At 35.4% G+C, this 14240-nt stretch overlaps 1 protein-coding gene across 1 annotated transcript in view; it reads right to left on the bottom strand.

The window, feature by feature from the left end:
* Positions 1 to 14240, bottom strand: part of AKAP9 (A-kinase anchoring protein 9) — a 156680-nt gene that overhangs the window by 130494 nt on the left and 11946 nt on the right. The window contains exon 2 of the mRNA XM_067042493.1: positions 4324 to 4578. Within this exon, the coding sequence (XP_066898594.1) occupies positions 4324 to 4578 (255 nt within the window). The remainder of the gene's footprint in view (positions 1 to 4323; positions 4579 to 14240) is intronic.

Genomic DNA, 14240 nt, shown 5'->3' with positions numbered 1-14240 from the left:
ACTTTATTAGCCCATTACTATGGTAACTTATGATAGAAAACTCAAAAAATATTACTAAAAAACAGGTAAAAAAATTATTAAATTCTTTAAAAATTCCACTATGATTATGAATCACAATGGCTAAATAACACATCTAAAATTTATCACTAGGCAGTTTTCTAAATATAAAAATATCAAGAAGTACTTTCACACAGGGTCTTTTATACACTACAAATCATTTGTAAGACAAAAGCACCAAAAAAGATATCATCCCTCTAATTCTTATATCTCTTTTAAATAAAATAAAGTCTTAAATTGTTACGCCAAAAAGTTCAATTTCTTTAAAATGAGGAACCATCAAATTTTGGTGCTAGAAAAGTAGTAACAACTTGAAGAAAATTACCAACCTCTGTTGTTATTAACACTGTTGCAGATTACAAAAAACTTTCAAAGACATTCTTGCTTCACCCTTACATCCCTGGGATTTGGGTATGCAGTGAGTGGCTTTTCTAAGCTTCCCTCAGCTTAGAAGTACTAGGAAGAGTCAAAGAGGAAACCTAAATTTTCACTGCTTTCACTGTTCACATGCTCTCGTCAAATCTAAGAATCTAATTTTACAAGTGAGAAAAGAGACCCAGATAATTCATTTCTTCACTCAACAAATATGAACCATATATGAACCCAATATAGAAGCACTCACATAAAACGAATACTAACGGACATAAAGGGAGAAACTGATGGAAATATAATAATAGGAGACTTTAACACCCCTCTGACATCAATGGACAGATCTTCCAGACAGAAAATCAATAAGGCAACAGAGATCGTAAATGACACAATAGAACAGTTAGACTTAATTGATATTTTCAGGACATTACATCCCACCAAAACAGACTACATTCTTTTCAAGCACACATGGAATATTCTCTGGGATAGACCACATACTAGGACACATGGCAAGCCTAAACAAATTTAAAAGGATAGAAATTAGGGTTTCCCTGGTGGCGCAGTGGTTAAGAGTCCGCCTGCTGATGCAAGGGACATGGGTATGTGCCCCAGTCCGGGAAGATCCCACAGCTGGGCCCGTGAGCCATGGCTGCTGAGCCTGCACGCCCAGAGCCTGTGCTCTGCAACGAGAGAAGCCACAACAGTGAGAGGCCCGTGTATTGCAAAAAAAAAAAAAAAGAGGAAAGGCAGGGAGTGATAAATTAGAACTTTGGGATTAGCAGATACAATCTACTATATATAAAAGAGATAAACAACAAGATCCTACTGTATAGCATATGGAACTATATTCTATATCTTGTAATAAACCCTAATGGAAAAGAATCTGACTAAGTATATAAACATATATATGGATGCATATATATACATAAATATATGTATATACACTTATAACTGAATCACTTTGCTGTATACCAGAAACTAACACAACATTGTAAATCAATTGTATTTCAATTTAAAAACATTAAAATTTTTTTAAAAAGCTGATTCATGGGCCCCACCCAGACCTGCTGAATCAGAATTTACATTTTAAAAAGATCCCACATGTGATCTGTATATACATGGAAGTCTGAGAAGTATTCCTCCCAAATGGAGAAAGATAATAAAGTACCTGTCCAATGAGCTCAAAAAAATTAACAGAAACAAAAAACAAAAAAACCCCAACCAAATAAACAAAAAAAGCAAAAACTGAAAAAAAACCAAACAAGAAGCATTACTGTCTCCTTTCTCATCTACACTTATGGAAATTTTATTCAGTACTCAAGATCAAGTTCCAAGTCAACCTCCTCTCTGATGTAGTAATGATGCCAGGAACAGAAATAAGCTTACTCCTGTTCTAAAATCCTGTAGCAGTGGTTCCTAACTTATGTGGCCCTCTTTTAAATCTAAAACACTTTCATGGTACTTTTCAGGTGGTCCAGTGGTTAAGAATCCGCCTGCCAATGCAGGGGACATCGGTTCAATCTCTGGTCTGGGAAGATATCACATGCCACAGGCAACTAAGCCCATGTGCCACAACTACTGAGCCTGCACACCACAACTACTGAAGCCCGTATGCTCTAGAGCTTGTGTGCTGCAACTACTGAGCCTGCAGATTCTGGGCTGCGTGTGCCACAACTACTGAGTCTGCATGCTGCAACTACTGAAGCCCGTGCGCCTAGAGCCTGTGCTCAGCACAAGAGAAGCCACTGCAATGAGAAGCCTGTGCACTGCAATGAAGAGTAGCCCCCACTCGCCACAACTAGAGAAAGCCTGTGTGCAGCAATGAAGACCCAGTGCGACCAAAAAAAACCACTTTCATGATGCAAGTCCTTATGGTTAGCTCACTTACTTATTCTTTTAAATGGCTATTGTTTAAATGCATATCGTGTACTAAGATCTGTGCTACTGAGGATAAAATGGTGAACAGACACTCTGCACTTGAAATGCTAAAATTCCAGTGAAAGCCCAAGTATTGATTTGTTAGGCAGAAAATGAAAATAAAAACATCTTCAAATCCAATCAAGCACCACAGTTACTATATTGTATTATACAAAAGATCTAGATTTCAAAAAAAAAATTACAAATACAGGGCTTCCCTGGTGGCGCAGTGGTTAAGAATCCACCTGCCAATGCAGGGGACACAGGTTCAAGCCCTGGTCCAGGAAGATCCCAAATGCCGTGGAGCAACTAAGCCCGTGCGCCACAACTAGTGAGCCTGCACTCTAGAGCCCACGAGCCACAACTACTGAAGCCCACGTGCCTAGAGCCTGTGCTACATAACAAGAGAAGCCACCGCAATGACAATGAGAAGCCTGCACACTGCAATGAAGAGTAGCCCCTGATCTTTACAACTAGAGAAAGCCCACTTGTTGCAAAGAAGACCAATGCAGCCAAAAATAAATAAATAAAATTTTTAAAAATTACAAATACACAAAGAAAAAGGAAAGTATGGCCCATACACAAGAAAAACAGTATCAGTAGAAACTGTCCCTGAGGAAACAGATATTGGAGTTAATAGACAAAGATTTTAAATTAGCTATTTTTTAAAAAGTCAAATAAATGAAGGAACTAATGTCTAAAAAACTAAAGAAAATTATAAGAACAATGCCTTGCCAAATAGGGAATAGAAAAAAAGAAAGAATTTATAAAAGAACCAAAGAGAAATTCTGCAGTTAAAAGTAAAATAACTGAAATGTAAAATTCACTAGAGGGGCTTAACAGGAGATCTTAACAGGAGGAGGAAGAAGAATCAGAGCAAACTTCAATACAGTGCAACTGAAATTATCCAGTCTGAGAAAAAGAAAAAGGAATTTTAAAAAAATGAACAAATCATCAAAGACCTGTGCAACAAACATACTAACATATGAATAATGGCGACTCAGAAGGAGAGGAAAGGGTCAGAAAGAATATTCAAAGATATAATGGCTGAAAACTTCCCAAAGCTGATGAAAAACATTAAACTATGTATCCAAAATGCTCAAAAAACTCTAAGTAGGAAAAAGTCAGATCCACTTTTATGATGAATAGCAAATCTCTATGACATCTGACCCTTGACTAAAGCTCAAATCCCTATATATCTAAATTCTATTTCCACCTAAATATGCCAGGGCACAATCCAAATGATCATTTTTTGCCTTCTACAACACTCTTCCTCCTAAGCATCCCATCATTCTCTACTCCTGGTCTTAGTTGGTAGTTCCACCATCCCACCCACCACCCAATCCACTCTTAACTTCTCCCTCATCTCCTTATTCTTGAAAATTCCATCATTAAGGGGAGGAGGAAAATTAGCATTTATTGAGGAAAACTTTCTATGGGTCAGGTACAACCTCCCTCTTTTCACCATTACCACCATCCTATCCTGATCACTTTGAGATTCATTTAAAACTAAACTACTTAAGGTTTCCAAGTCACATCACACTGTTTCATGTCTTTGAGAATGTTGATTCTTTAGCATGGAGGTTGTCTGCCCTACTTCTTTGCCTCTAGCTAACTCTTACACCTCAAGACTTGGTTCTCTTCCTGGAAACTTTCCCAAATAACACACACAAGACTGATCTGGGCATTCCCCCATATCATGGTACGTTAGGGCACCATGTGCATTGTTGCTAGCATGGCTCTAATCAAGGTACACAGCCTATCTTACATCCACCTTCCCCACTAGAGTGACTTTCAAGGATAGAGACTGTCATATTTATCTTTGTATGCTTGGTGCTCAATCTTTGGTGTAATACAGCTGCTCAATAAGCGTTTGTTAAATCAAGCTCACAAAAATTGCATAGGGTGCTAATGAGTGTTGTCATTTCAACAACTTTACACTTAGAATGCTAGTATTTAAAAATCTGGATGAATACTTACTTCAACAGAGAAGACCTGGTCATGTTTAACTATTTCTCCACTGTGTAGAGTTCTCATTATTGTGGATTCAGGAGTCACAGCTGATCCTGATCTCTGAGAACTATTTGTGCACATCTCATCAGTCTGTGATTGCTCAATATTCACAGCATGGTATGCTGATGTGTCATGTTTACTACTTGAAGTTTTCCTCTTTTTTTTCTGCTTCTTAGGATTCTGCCCATCAGACTGAGCTTTCCTTTGTCGAAACTGGGCAAGCTACAGAAAAAAAAAATCATCGTTATTGTCAAAGATAATTTTTCTTTATCAGCACTAAGAAAAAAGCAGATTTGGAGTCACTTTCTTTAAAAGATCAACCCATCACTAAAATGATGACAAAATAATGGACAATGGTTACTGTGTTTAACACAAGAATGACTACTGAATTGCAAAGAAACTAGGTATTTCTGAATGAATGCTGTTCAAATGTTGAGAAGAACTGAAAATATCATGTCTAAAGAAAAAAAATTAGCCCAGAGTTGGGTAGAATAAAAAACAGGCATCCTCATTCACTGTTTAGTGAGAGTATAATCTCTGGATATGAGATTATATGAAAACATAGGAGCTCTAAATGCATTTGCTTTGTGGAATTTCTGTGACTTCCACTTATTATATTAGTAAACGTAATTATTTCATGCAAAAACCTTTAGCTATACAAATGATCACTGCAGACTTGTTTATAATGGGAAAAATTATAAATATTTTCAGTATCAAACATAGAGCCTCCTAGCCCTTAATCATTTGCATACCATCATCAGGATTTTTGCCATATACTAGTGTCACCTAAACTTACCAGTTACTTAATATGTTTTAACTAGTGTACTTCTCTTATTTAAATTTATTTTAAAAGGATACTTTCTATCCTTGACATAAATTAGAAGACAGTATCACTTGTCTTTTTTTTTTTTTTTTTTGCAGTACGCGGGCCTATCACTGTTGTGGCGTCTCCCGTTGTGGAGCACAGGCTCCGGACGCACAGGCTCAGCGGCCATGGCTCATGGGTCTAGCCGTTCCGCGGCATGTGGGATCTTCCCAGACCGGGGCATGAACCCGTGTCCCCTGCATCGTCAGGTGGACTCTCAACCACTGTGCCACCAGGGAAGCCCCACTTGTCATTTTTTTTTTTAAATAAAAGCAAAAATGAATACAATGAAAAATAAAACTGTATTATTAAAATTTTAGCTAGATATACTGCTGATGGTTCGAAGAGAAACAGGTAAGTGTCAGAGGGGTGCTAAGGATCTATGAGTATCAGACTTTTGGCTTATAAGAAACCTGGTTAAAGAAACCTGGAAAAGTAGTAACTTTTTTTTTACAATACTATCCACTGTTATTTAATACTGGATCAGGATATCACCTAAAATATCTTATCACTACCTATATATCAGAAGTATGGATAACATATTTTGGGTAACACTAGATTAATTCAATTAAAATAATACTAATGCAAACCATTATTAATATTAAAAATATTAATGTAAACCATTATTAATAGTAAATGTTTATATACAACATTAGGTATAATATTGCAATATAACCTTTTTTAGTAAAAGGAAAATTAAGTGCATCTTTTTTAACAAAGATAAGGCAGGCCTCAGGCTCACAGCCTTCAACAATTATACCTATCTTAAATTTTAATAACATTATACACATAGGCATGGATAAATTCTGGAAGAATATAACCATAACAACTTTGGTATGTCTCTGGATTTGGGATTACAGGTATTTTTCCTTATGCTCACTTGAAATTTCCTTTTTGGAGCATAAATTTTCCAAATTTTATATGAAGCAACTATTAACTACCAATTCTTAAATTTAATTTGAACTCAGCCATTCTGAGACAAACAAAAGCATAAGAACAGGTGTAAGCCCTCTGTGCCTTAAAAAGAGGAAACAGAGGAAATATACAAATATATTAATATATAAATTAGACCAATTACAAAGATGGCCAGTAAATGTCTTAATGATATAAAGGATTAAAGCAATCTTGATGACGTTGATATCATTAACTATCAAAATATATGACAAATACTAGAATCTATAGAATAACATACAGTATATGTTACACTTTTGTCTGCTGTAAATGAAGAAAAGTTTATAGATATGTATTGTTTACTTAACAAATGTGTCTAATTAATAAGTCAGAAATATCTAATCACGGACCTTGCAATATAAAAATATATCACATTTAAATTTCTTCCCCAGTTGATCAGCAACTAGTCAGTTATTCTACTATCTGCTTAAGGAACAGATGCAAGACCAGTTGCCTCTATCTGTACATTATTAAGCTGCTGGAATGCATTTAAACTACTTTGGAGAGCAAATTCATTCTTAAAAATAAACCAACTAAAACACTATTATATATTATCTGTAAATAGAATCAAAAGTCTAGGGACATCATTTTTAAATGATCCCTCAGAAAGAATGTAAAAGCAAAAAAATGCTAATGACATTCTTAAGATTTAAAAATATATTCAGACAGCAGAGGATATCAGGACAATGATACAGATTTTGTTTAAAATTCCAACTGTTAAGATTTATAATTTATATTTAATATTTATTTATATGTACAAATACATAACAAAAGAGAAAACTAAAATCCTGTACTATAAAAAGACTGATTAAAAAAAACAAACAAAAACCCCACTGCCTGAGACAACAGTATCCATTATTAAATGAACCCAATAAAAAGGTTAATAATAGATATGGAATAAAAAGTAGAATAGGGACTTCCTTGGTGGCACAGTGGTTAAGAAACCACCTGACAATGCAGGGGACAAGGGTTCGAGCCCTGGTCTAGGAAGATCCCACATGCCGCAGAGCAACTAAGCCCACGCGCCACAACTACTGAGCCTGCGCTCTAGAGACCACGAGCCACAACCAAGCCTGTGTGCCACAACTACTGAAGCCCACAGGCCTAGAGCCTGTGCTCTGCAACAAGAGAAGGCACTGCAATGAGAAGCCCACACACCACAGTGAAGAGTAGCCCCTGCTCGCCGCAACTAGAGAAAGCCCATGCGCAGCAAAAAGACCCAACACAGGTATATTAAAAAAAAAAAAAAAAAGGAGAATAGTTCTATTACAGTGTTTAGAACTAATCACTTCTAAGCACATAAAATTACCAAGACATTGTTTCAGGCCTATGTTATTGATTACATGAAGTCATATTATTTTTTCAGAACAATTAACCTACATTAATAATTAAACTCCATGAATGTAAGAACTTTTGTTCACTGCTATATATTTAAAATCTAGAACAGTACTCAATAAATACATGATGAGTGAAAAAAAGATAACGTACCTTTTATAGAAAAGTTAACATTAAGCAATAATTTTAAGCACTGTTCCACAGAACCTAAGAACTAAGATGATAAACTGGCATATCTAATTCTACTATCTAAAAGAGTTCCATGGTCTCAGAATTCAAAGTGGCAATTAAATGAATTAAAACATAAAATATTCCCTCTCACCATAATCTCTCTACCCCACTAGGCAAAACAAATAAACAGAAAAACTAAACAAACAACAAAATTAAATTCTCAGAAAAACAATGCCCATAATAGCTTTTTAGGAAGAGTTCTGTTTCGTAAAAACATGAGAAAGGGAAAAATATCACATCATAAATCACATCATAAGCAGCTATCTATTTTTATTTTAAATCTGAAAAAGGGCAAGCTGGCAGATAAGCAAAAATCAGAAATTCTATTCAATTAGCTAATCATTTGATACTGCAATGGTACACTTTAAATTACTGGAAAAACATTTATTCTAAAACATGTTGGAAATTCAGACTACAGACATCTGTGTTTGTCATTTGGAAGCCAATTATAAAAATGTTAACATATGCAGGCACGGAAATAGCTGCAAGATTTACTGGAAAGATATCATGTCCATATACACTTGCCTTTCAAAACTAATTCAGATCTCAAGCAAATGTCTTACCCTGATCAGAACATGAATAAATAATTAAATAAAAATGACTAATAATTTATTCCATAAATTCAGTATTTATTTATAAATGATCATTGTCAATAAAACAAGGAATTTTTTTAATGCTGTAAAAAAATGCCAAGTTTTTATAATGTCACTTCAATAAAAGTACTAACTGGAATCTGTTTTGTTTATTGAGAGTTCATCAGGTGTTTATGTGCCAGGCACAAAGCTAGACATGAGTCGAAATACACTGTCTTAACAGTAGGATCTTTTAGTCTAGGCCAGCCTAATATTTCATTGAGTTGTGAGAAACAACGTAAAAGTTAGTGTACAATTTTGTAAACTCATAGTCCTATATATCTTTAAGCAGGTAGTATGGGAACTTCTCTTGTCCTGATTTTCTCAAAAAAGGCTTTCTGTAACAGGTGTGGTTGTAGAGTTTCACAGCTGTGAAGGAAATAACTTGGCATATGACAGACAGTAGTGAGTAGTTCATTTATTTAAAAAATATTTACTGTGTTTATGGAATAAATATTGAGTTTAAGGAATAAATTATCATGTGTCTGCCCTGTGCAGGGTAGGTAGTAATGAAACATACAAACCCTACTCCTCTGAATTGTAATCCAGGTAGGAAGAAAAAAATTAAACAAACATGGACAAATACAGAAATATATCATTTCAAGAGACAAAAAGTGCTTTGAATAAAAAGTATAGGTACTAAAGAAAGTCTAAAACAGAAAGACTTAATTTGAATGGGAATGTAAGGGAGAAGTCATGAAATATTGAGAAAAGAATGTGGAAGCTGAGATTTGAAGACAAATATGAGTTACTTGCCCAAAAGTAGCAAAATAGAACAAGAACATCTGACTCCAAATCCAGTATTCTTTCCATTATACCAATTTGCATTCCACGCATTCTGAGCTCTTTTCCTTCGTCATTAAATTTAAAAACACTAACATTAAATCTAGAACACGAAGTTTAAAGGCATGAACAAATGAAATCACCAAATATTTTTTTGACAACACTAGGGAAAAAACACACACACAACACACACATACACCAAGAAATTATAAAATATTTTTAAAATGTTATCTACTTTCTCTAGTCTTCAAAAGCAGCTGTAAGTAGCTATGTTTTTATTGTAGAAAATTTAAGAAGTCCTAATTAATTCTAATTATATAACTATTTGTACCTGTCCATGCAGCCTTTACCTTTGTGATATTCCCTAATGAATGTTGAACACGAATGCTGTACAAGCTATTACAACAAAACTTCAGGGACCTAATTATGAAAACACAGAAGAATAACACAGTTGACCCAAACACAATTTGTATGTAGAGCTGATGTTAGGGCAACTGAAAACAAAGAAGACAAAAGTAACAGTTTAAAGATGCTCTGAAGAATATTTTCCAACGATATGAAAAAATACAAACTGTTGGAAAATAACAGTGCCAAATAGACCCAAGGAAATCAGATATGGAAAAGACCACAGGACTTTACCTTATGGAGCCAGCAGTCTTATTTATATCCTACAACCTCATTCAATGCAGAATTTTTCTTAAAGTTTTGGAACACTTTCATGTCTAAGAAGAAAACAGATTCTGGAACTGAAAAAGTTACCTTAATTTTGCAAATTTTGACACATTTCATTGTCTGGCACATAGTAAGCCCAAATATTTTTTGAGTGAAAATAATGTTTCAAAAAGAATATGGACGGGGCTTCCCTGGTGGCACAGTGGTTGAGGGCTCGCCTGCCGATGCAGGGGACACGGGTTCGTGCCCCGGTCCGGGAAGATTCCACATGCCGCGGAGTGGCTGGGCCTGTGAGCCATGGCCGCTGAGCCTGCACGTCCGGAGCCTGTGCTCCACAACAGGAGAGGCCGCAGTGGTGAGAGGCCCGCGTACCGCAAAAAAAAAAAAAAAAAAAAAAAAAAAAGAATATGGACTACATATATTAGAGTACTGGACTGTTGTGTTTACAGAGACTCTAATAAGCTAGCTATGTGACACTGGACAAGCCACTTAACCTCAAGAGAACTCAGTTTTTTCAACTGTACAATGAAGAGGAGCATTAGAAGGACCTCTTAAAACTTCTTTCAGTTTTACCATATGATCCAGCAAGTCCGCTCCTAGGTGATATATCCTAAGAAAACAAAAACACTAATTCAAAAAGATACATGCACCCTGATGTTCACAGTAGCTTTACAATAGCCAACATATGGAAGCAACCTAAGTGTCCATCAGCAGGTGAATGGATAAAGAAAATGTGGTATACATACAATGGAATATTACTCAGCCATAAAAAAGAATGAACTTCTGCCATTTGTATCAACATGGATGGACCAGAGGGTTTTATGCTGACTGAAATAAGTCAGACAGAGAAAGACAAATACTGTATATTTTCACTTATATGTGGAATCTAAAAAACAGAACAAACAAATGAATATAACAAAACAGAAACAGACTCAGATAGAGGGAACAAACTAGTGGTTACCAGTGGGGCAAGGGGCAAGATACAGTGGTAGGGGATTAAGAGGTACAAACTACTATGTATAAAATATTATAAGGTACAAGGATATATTGTACAGCACAGGGAATATAGCCTATATTTTATAATAACTTTAAATGGAGTATAACCTATAAAAATATTAAATCTCTATGTTGTACACTTGAAACTAATATTGTAGATCAACTATATGTCAATCAATCAATAAAATTTCTTCCAGCTTTTAATGCTTAAATTGGAAAAGTTCTTTTCAACTGTTCCTTTCCCTTTTTCTTCCCTGTACTCTCACTTAATTATGTAGAAGAAAAACTAGAATTCTACATTATAAAAAAGTTTCTTTTTAACTGTTGCTTGAAAAAACAGTTCAATAAACAGTATCTATTACTAAATGATCCCCAAATGAAAAAAGATATAGAATAAAAAGTGGAATGATTACTTTATAGTGTTTAGAACAAATCACTTCTAAGTATATAAAATTATCAAAATACTGTTTTAGGCTCATGTTACTATAAGAAGTATATGAAGTCAAATTATTATTGCAGAACAAATAACTAGAAGATATGCTCCAAGAGGGCAGGGATTTTTAATCAAAATCAAAGCCTATGTAATACTCTAAGTCTCGAATAGTGCCTGCATATAGGTTCTCAATTAAAATTTGTTGAGTGAAAAAAAAGATATATATATATATATTTTTACAGAAAAGAGGAACCATAAGCAATAATTTTAGGCTTATTCCTCAGAACTTCAGAATACCTGTATAGTTTCTAAAAAAAAAAAAAAACCTAAAATGATAAATTAGGTCCATGGTTACATTACTGTACAACCATACAATGTAATATTATGTACCTGTCAAAGATAATGTTTTCCAAAAAAATTTAATGTGGGAAAATGCTCTCAACTAAAGCTGGGGGAGAAAAGAGGCCAAAACTGCATGTAGAGTATGATTCAAGCTAAGTTTTAAAATATACATAAAAACAAAGAATGAACAAACTGTTAATAGTGATTACTTGTAGGTTATGAGACTATGGGTAATTGTTTTCTTTTCTGAAAGATTTTCACTGCCTCCCTCCCTCCCCCAAAGATCTGTAAAGAATATTCACTAATAAAACTATGGGCCTATATGTTAATATCACTATTTTTAAAAGGATATGATACAACTACACATCTACCAAAAATCTCATCCCAAAAGACAGAAATAAGGCAGAAGTCCCAGGAATTATGCTGTCCTGGGGCCTGGACTCTTTCATCAGCCTCTCCAGACACCCTCTCCAGACATCCCATAAGCATAACTGCTAACAGTGACAGATTATTACACCTCACTGTTCAGATGCCACCAACTTCTGTTTCATTTCACTGTCACCTCATTTACTGCTAACACTGAACGGTGAGAACAATGGCACTTTTCCCCAACCTTATCTAGTTTCTGCATAGTATAAAGCTTAATCTCATCAAAAATAAACAAATAAATAGCAGTTCATGTAAAGGAGAATCCCTAAAACTCTAAGGTATATCTGTAACAGATGCTATCACCCTCAGTAGCATAAAGACATGCCACCTTATCATCTGAGGTTTGTTCATTTATCAGCCACAGATAATAGAATATTATTCTCTCTTATATGCATATTTTTTTTTTGCAGGAAATATTGACTTAAAAAATAAAAGAACTGCTGTATCTGGTCACTTCAATGGCCTATCCTGTCAGATGTCCAGTGCCCATCAACAGCTCCAATGATCTGTCAGAGATCAGTTGTGATGAAACTGGGTGTATAATAAACATGTAAGTATCAGTTGGCTTTGGTTTCACTTCCTCTTCCTATCTCATTCCACAACACACTCACTACTCCCCGAGGACTGAGGGACCATGGGATTATGATCTCTGCACACCTCTAGGCCCTTGGCATATGCATCAGAAAATGGGCAAAAGTTAACAAAGCACCAGTGTTTTTAACAGAAAAACTGGAAATAACCCAAATGCTCATTCATATGAGAATGCTAAATGAGGTAAATTCCTATAATGGAATAGTATGCAGGTATGAACATCTTTACATAATACTGAACAAAAAGAAAATCATTAAATACTGCTATGATACCATTAACTTCAAAATAAATACCTCTTATGATACCATTAAGTTCAAAAACATCAAAACTAATATATTATGTAAACATATGTGGTACAGAAAATCAAGGCACTGATAAAGAAAATTTAGAATTGTAGTTACCTTAGGTAGAGAGGGGGTGGGATTAGATTGGGAAAGGTTTCAAATGTATTTGAATGTGTATATTTCTTAAACTGGGTGATAGGCATAGAGGTCATTTTTTAAAAATCATTTTTCTTATCTATATATTTTATATGTATTCTTTTGCAGGTGAAACATATTTAAGTATTTTTAAAGTATGTATTTAGAACTTCCTGCTGGGCTTCCCTGGTGGCGCAGTGGTTGGGAGTCCACCTGCCGATGCAGGGGACACGGGTTCGTGCCCCGGTCTGGGAAGATCCCACATGCCGCGGAGCGGCTGGGCCCGTGAGCCATGGCTGCTGAGCCTGCGCGTCTGGAGCCTGTGCTCTGCAATGGGAGAGGCCACAACAGTGAGAGGCCCGCGTACCACAAAAAAAAAAAAAAAAAAAAAAAAAAAAGAACTTCCTGCTGAGGAAACTGGCCAGTGCTCATAGCTCCTACCATACAGGACACCCCAGCTGCTCCTCCCAGTCTAGTTTGATGAGAAAAGAGGCATTTGATTAGATTCTTCTCTTGGAATTAGGGAACAAAGAGTTAGAAAAGATGCCCAGAAAGTAACAGAGGGGAGATGAATCTTATTGAAGGATTTGAAAATCAATGCATGATGCAATAATCATATAAATATCCCTAAACTCACCCATAAAGTACATTTATGTTATCAACCTACTAGTCATGTTGCAGACTAAAATACTTTGTGTATTCAGCACAGCCAGTTTTCCTTCTGACGAAATCATCTTTACTTCTTTAGTTGCACACCAAGTAAAGTAGCTGGCATATAAGAGTTCATGATGTGTAATCACCTAGTTTTGCAGAATCACACAAATTAGCTATGTCAGTGGGTCCCAAACTTTACTGCACATTGAGGATCTTTAAAAAATAGTGAGTCCTGGATCACACCTCAGACTTTCTGATTTGGGGTTGGAGTGTGACTTAGGCTTTGAAATTGTTTAAAGCTTTCCAGAGGCTTCTAATGTGCAGCAAAGTTTGGGAACCACTAAGCTAGATGCTTACTCTATGAATTGATTTGCTTGCACTATTTAAATAATTTTTCTCTCCCCTTTCTTTTTTTTTAAAGTGTCTATAGTGGGAAACAATTCCATTGAATAGAACAAATTTGGGGATTCATCCTTAATTTTTGGTCATGTGCAAACTGATGTACAAGCAAAAGAAGCTGATCTGCAAAGAGAGGAGCATCAGATATTGTG

The sequence above is a fragment of the Kogia breviceps genome, chromosome 9 (genome assembly GCF_026419965.1).
Source record: "Kogia breviceps isolate mKogBre1 chromosome 9, mKogBre1 haplotype 1, whole genome shotgun sequence".
Lineage (NCBI taxonomy): Eukaryota > Metazoa > Chordata > Mammalia > Artiodactyla > Physeteridae > Kogia > Kogia breviceps.
This window is presented reverse-complemented; position numbering and strand designations above follow the sequence as displayed.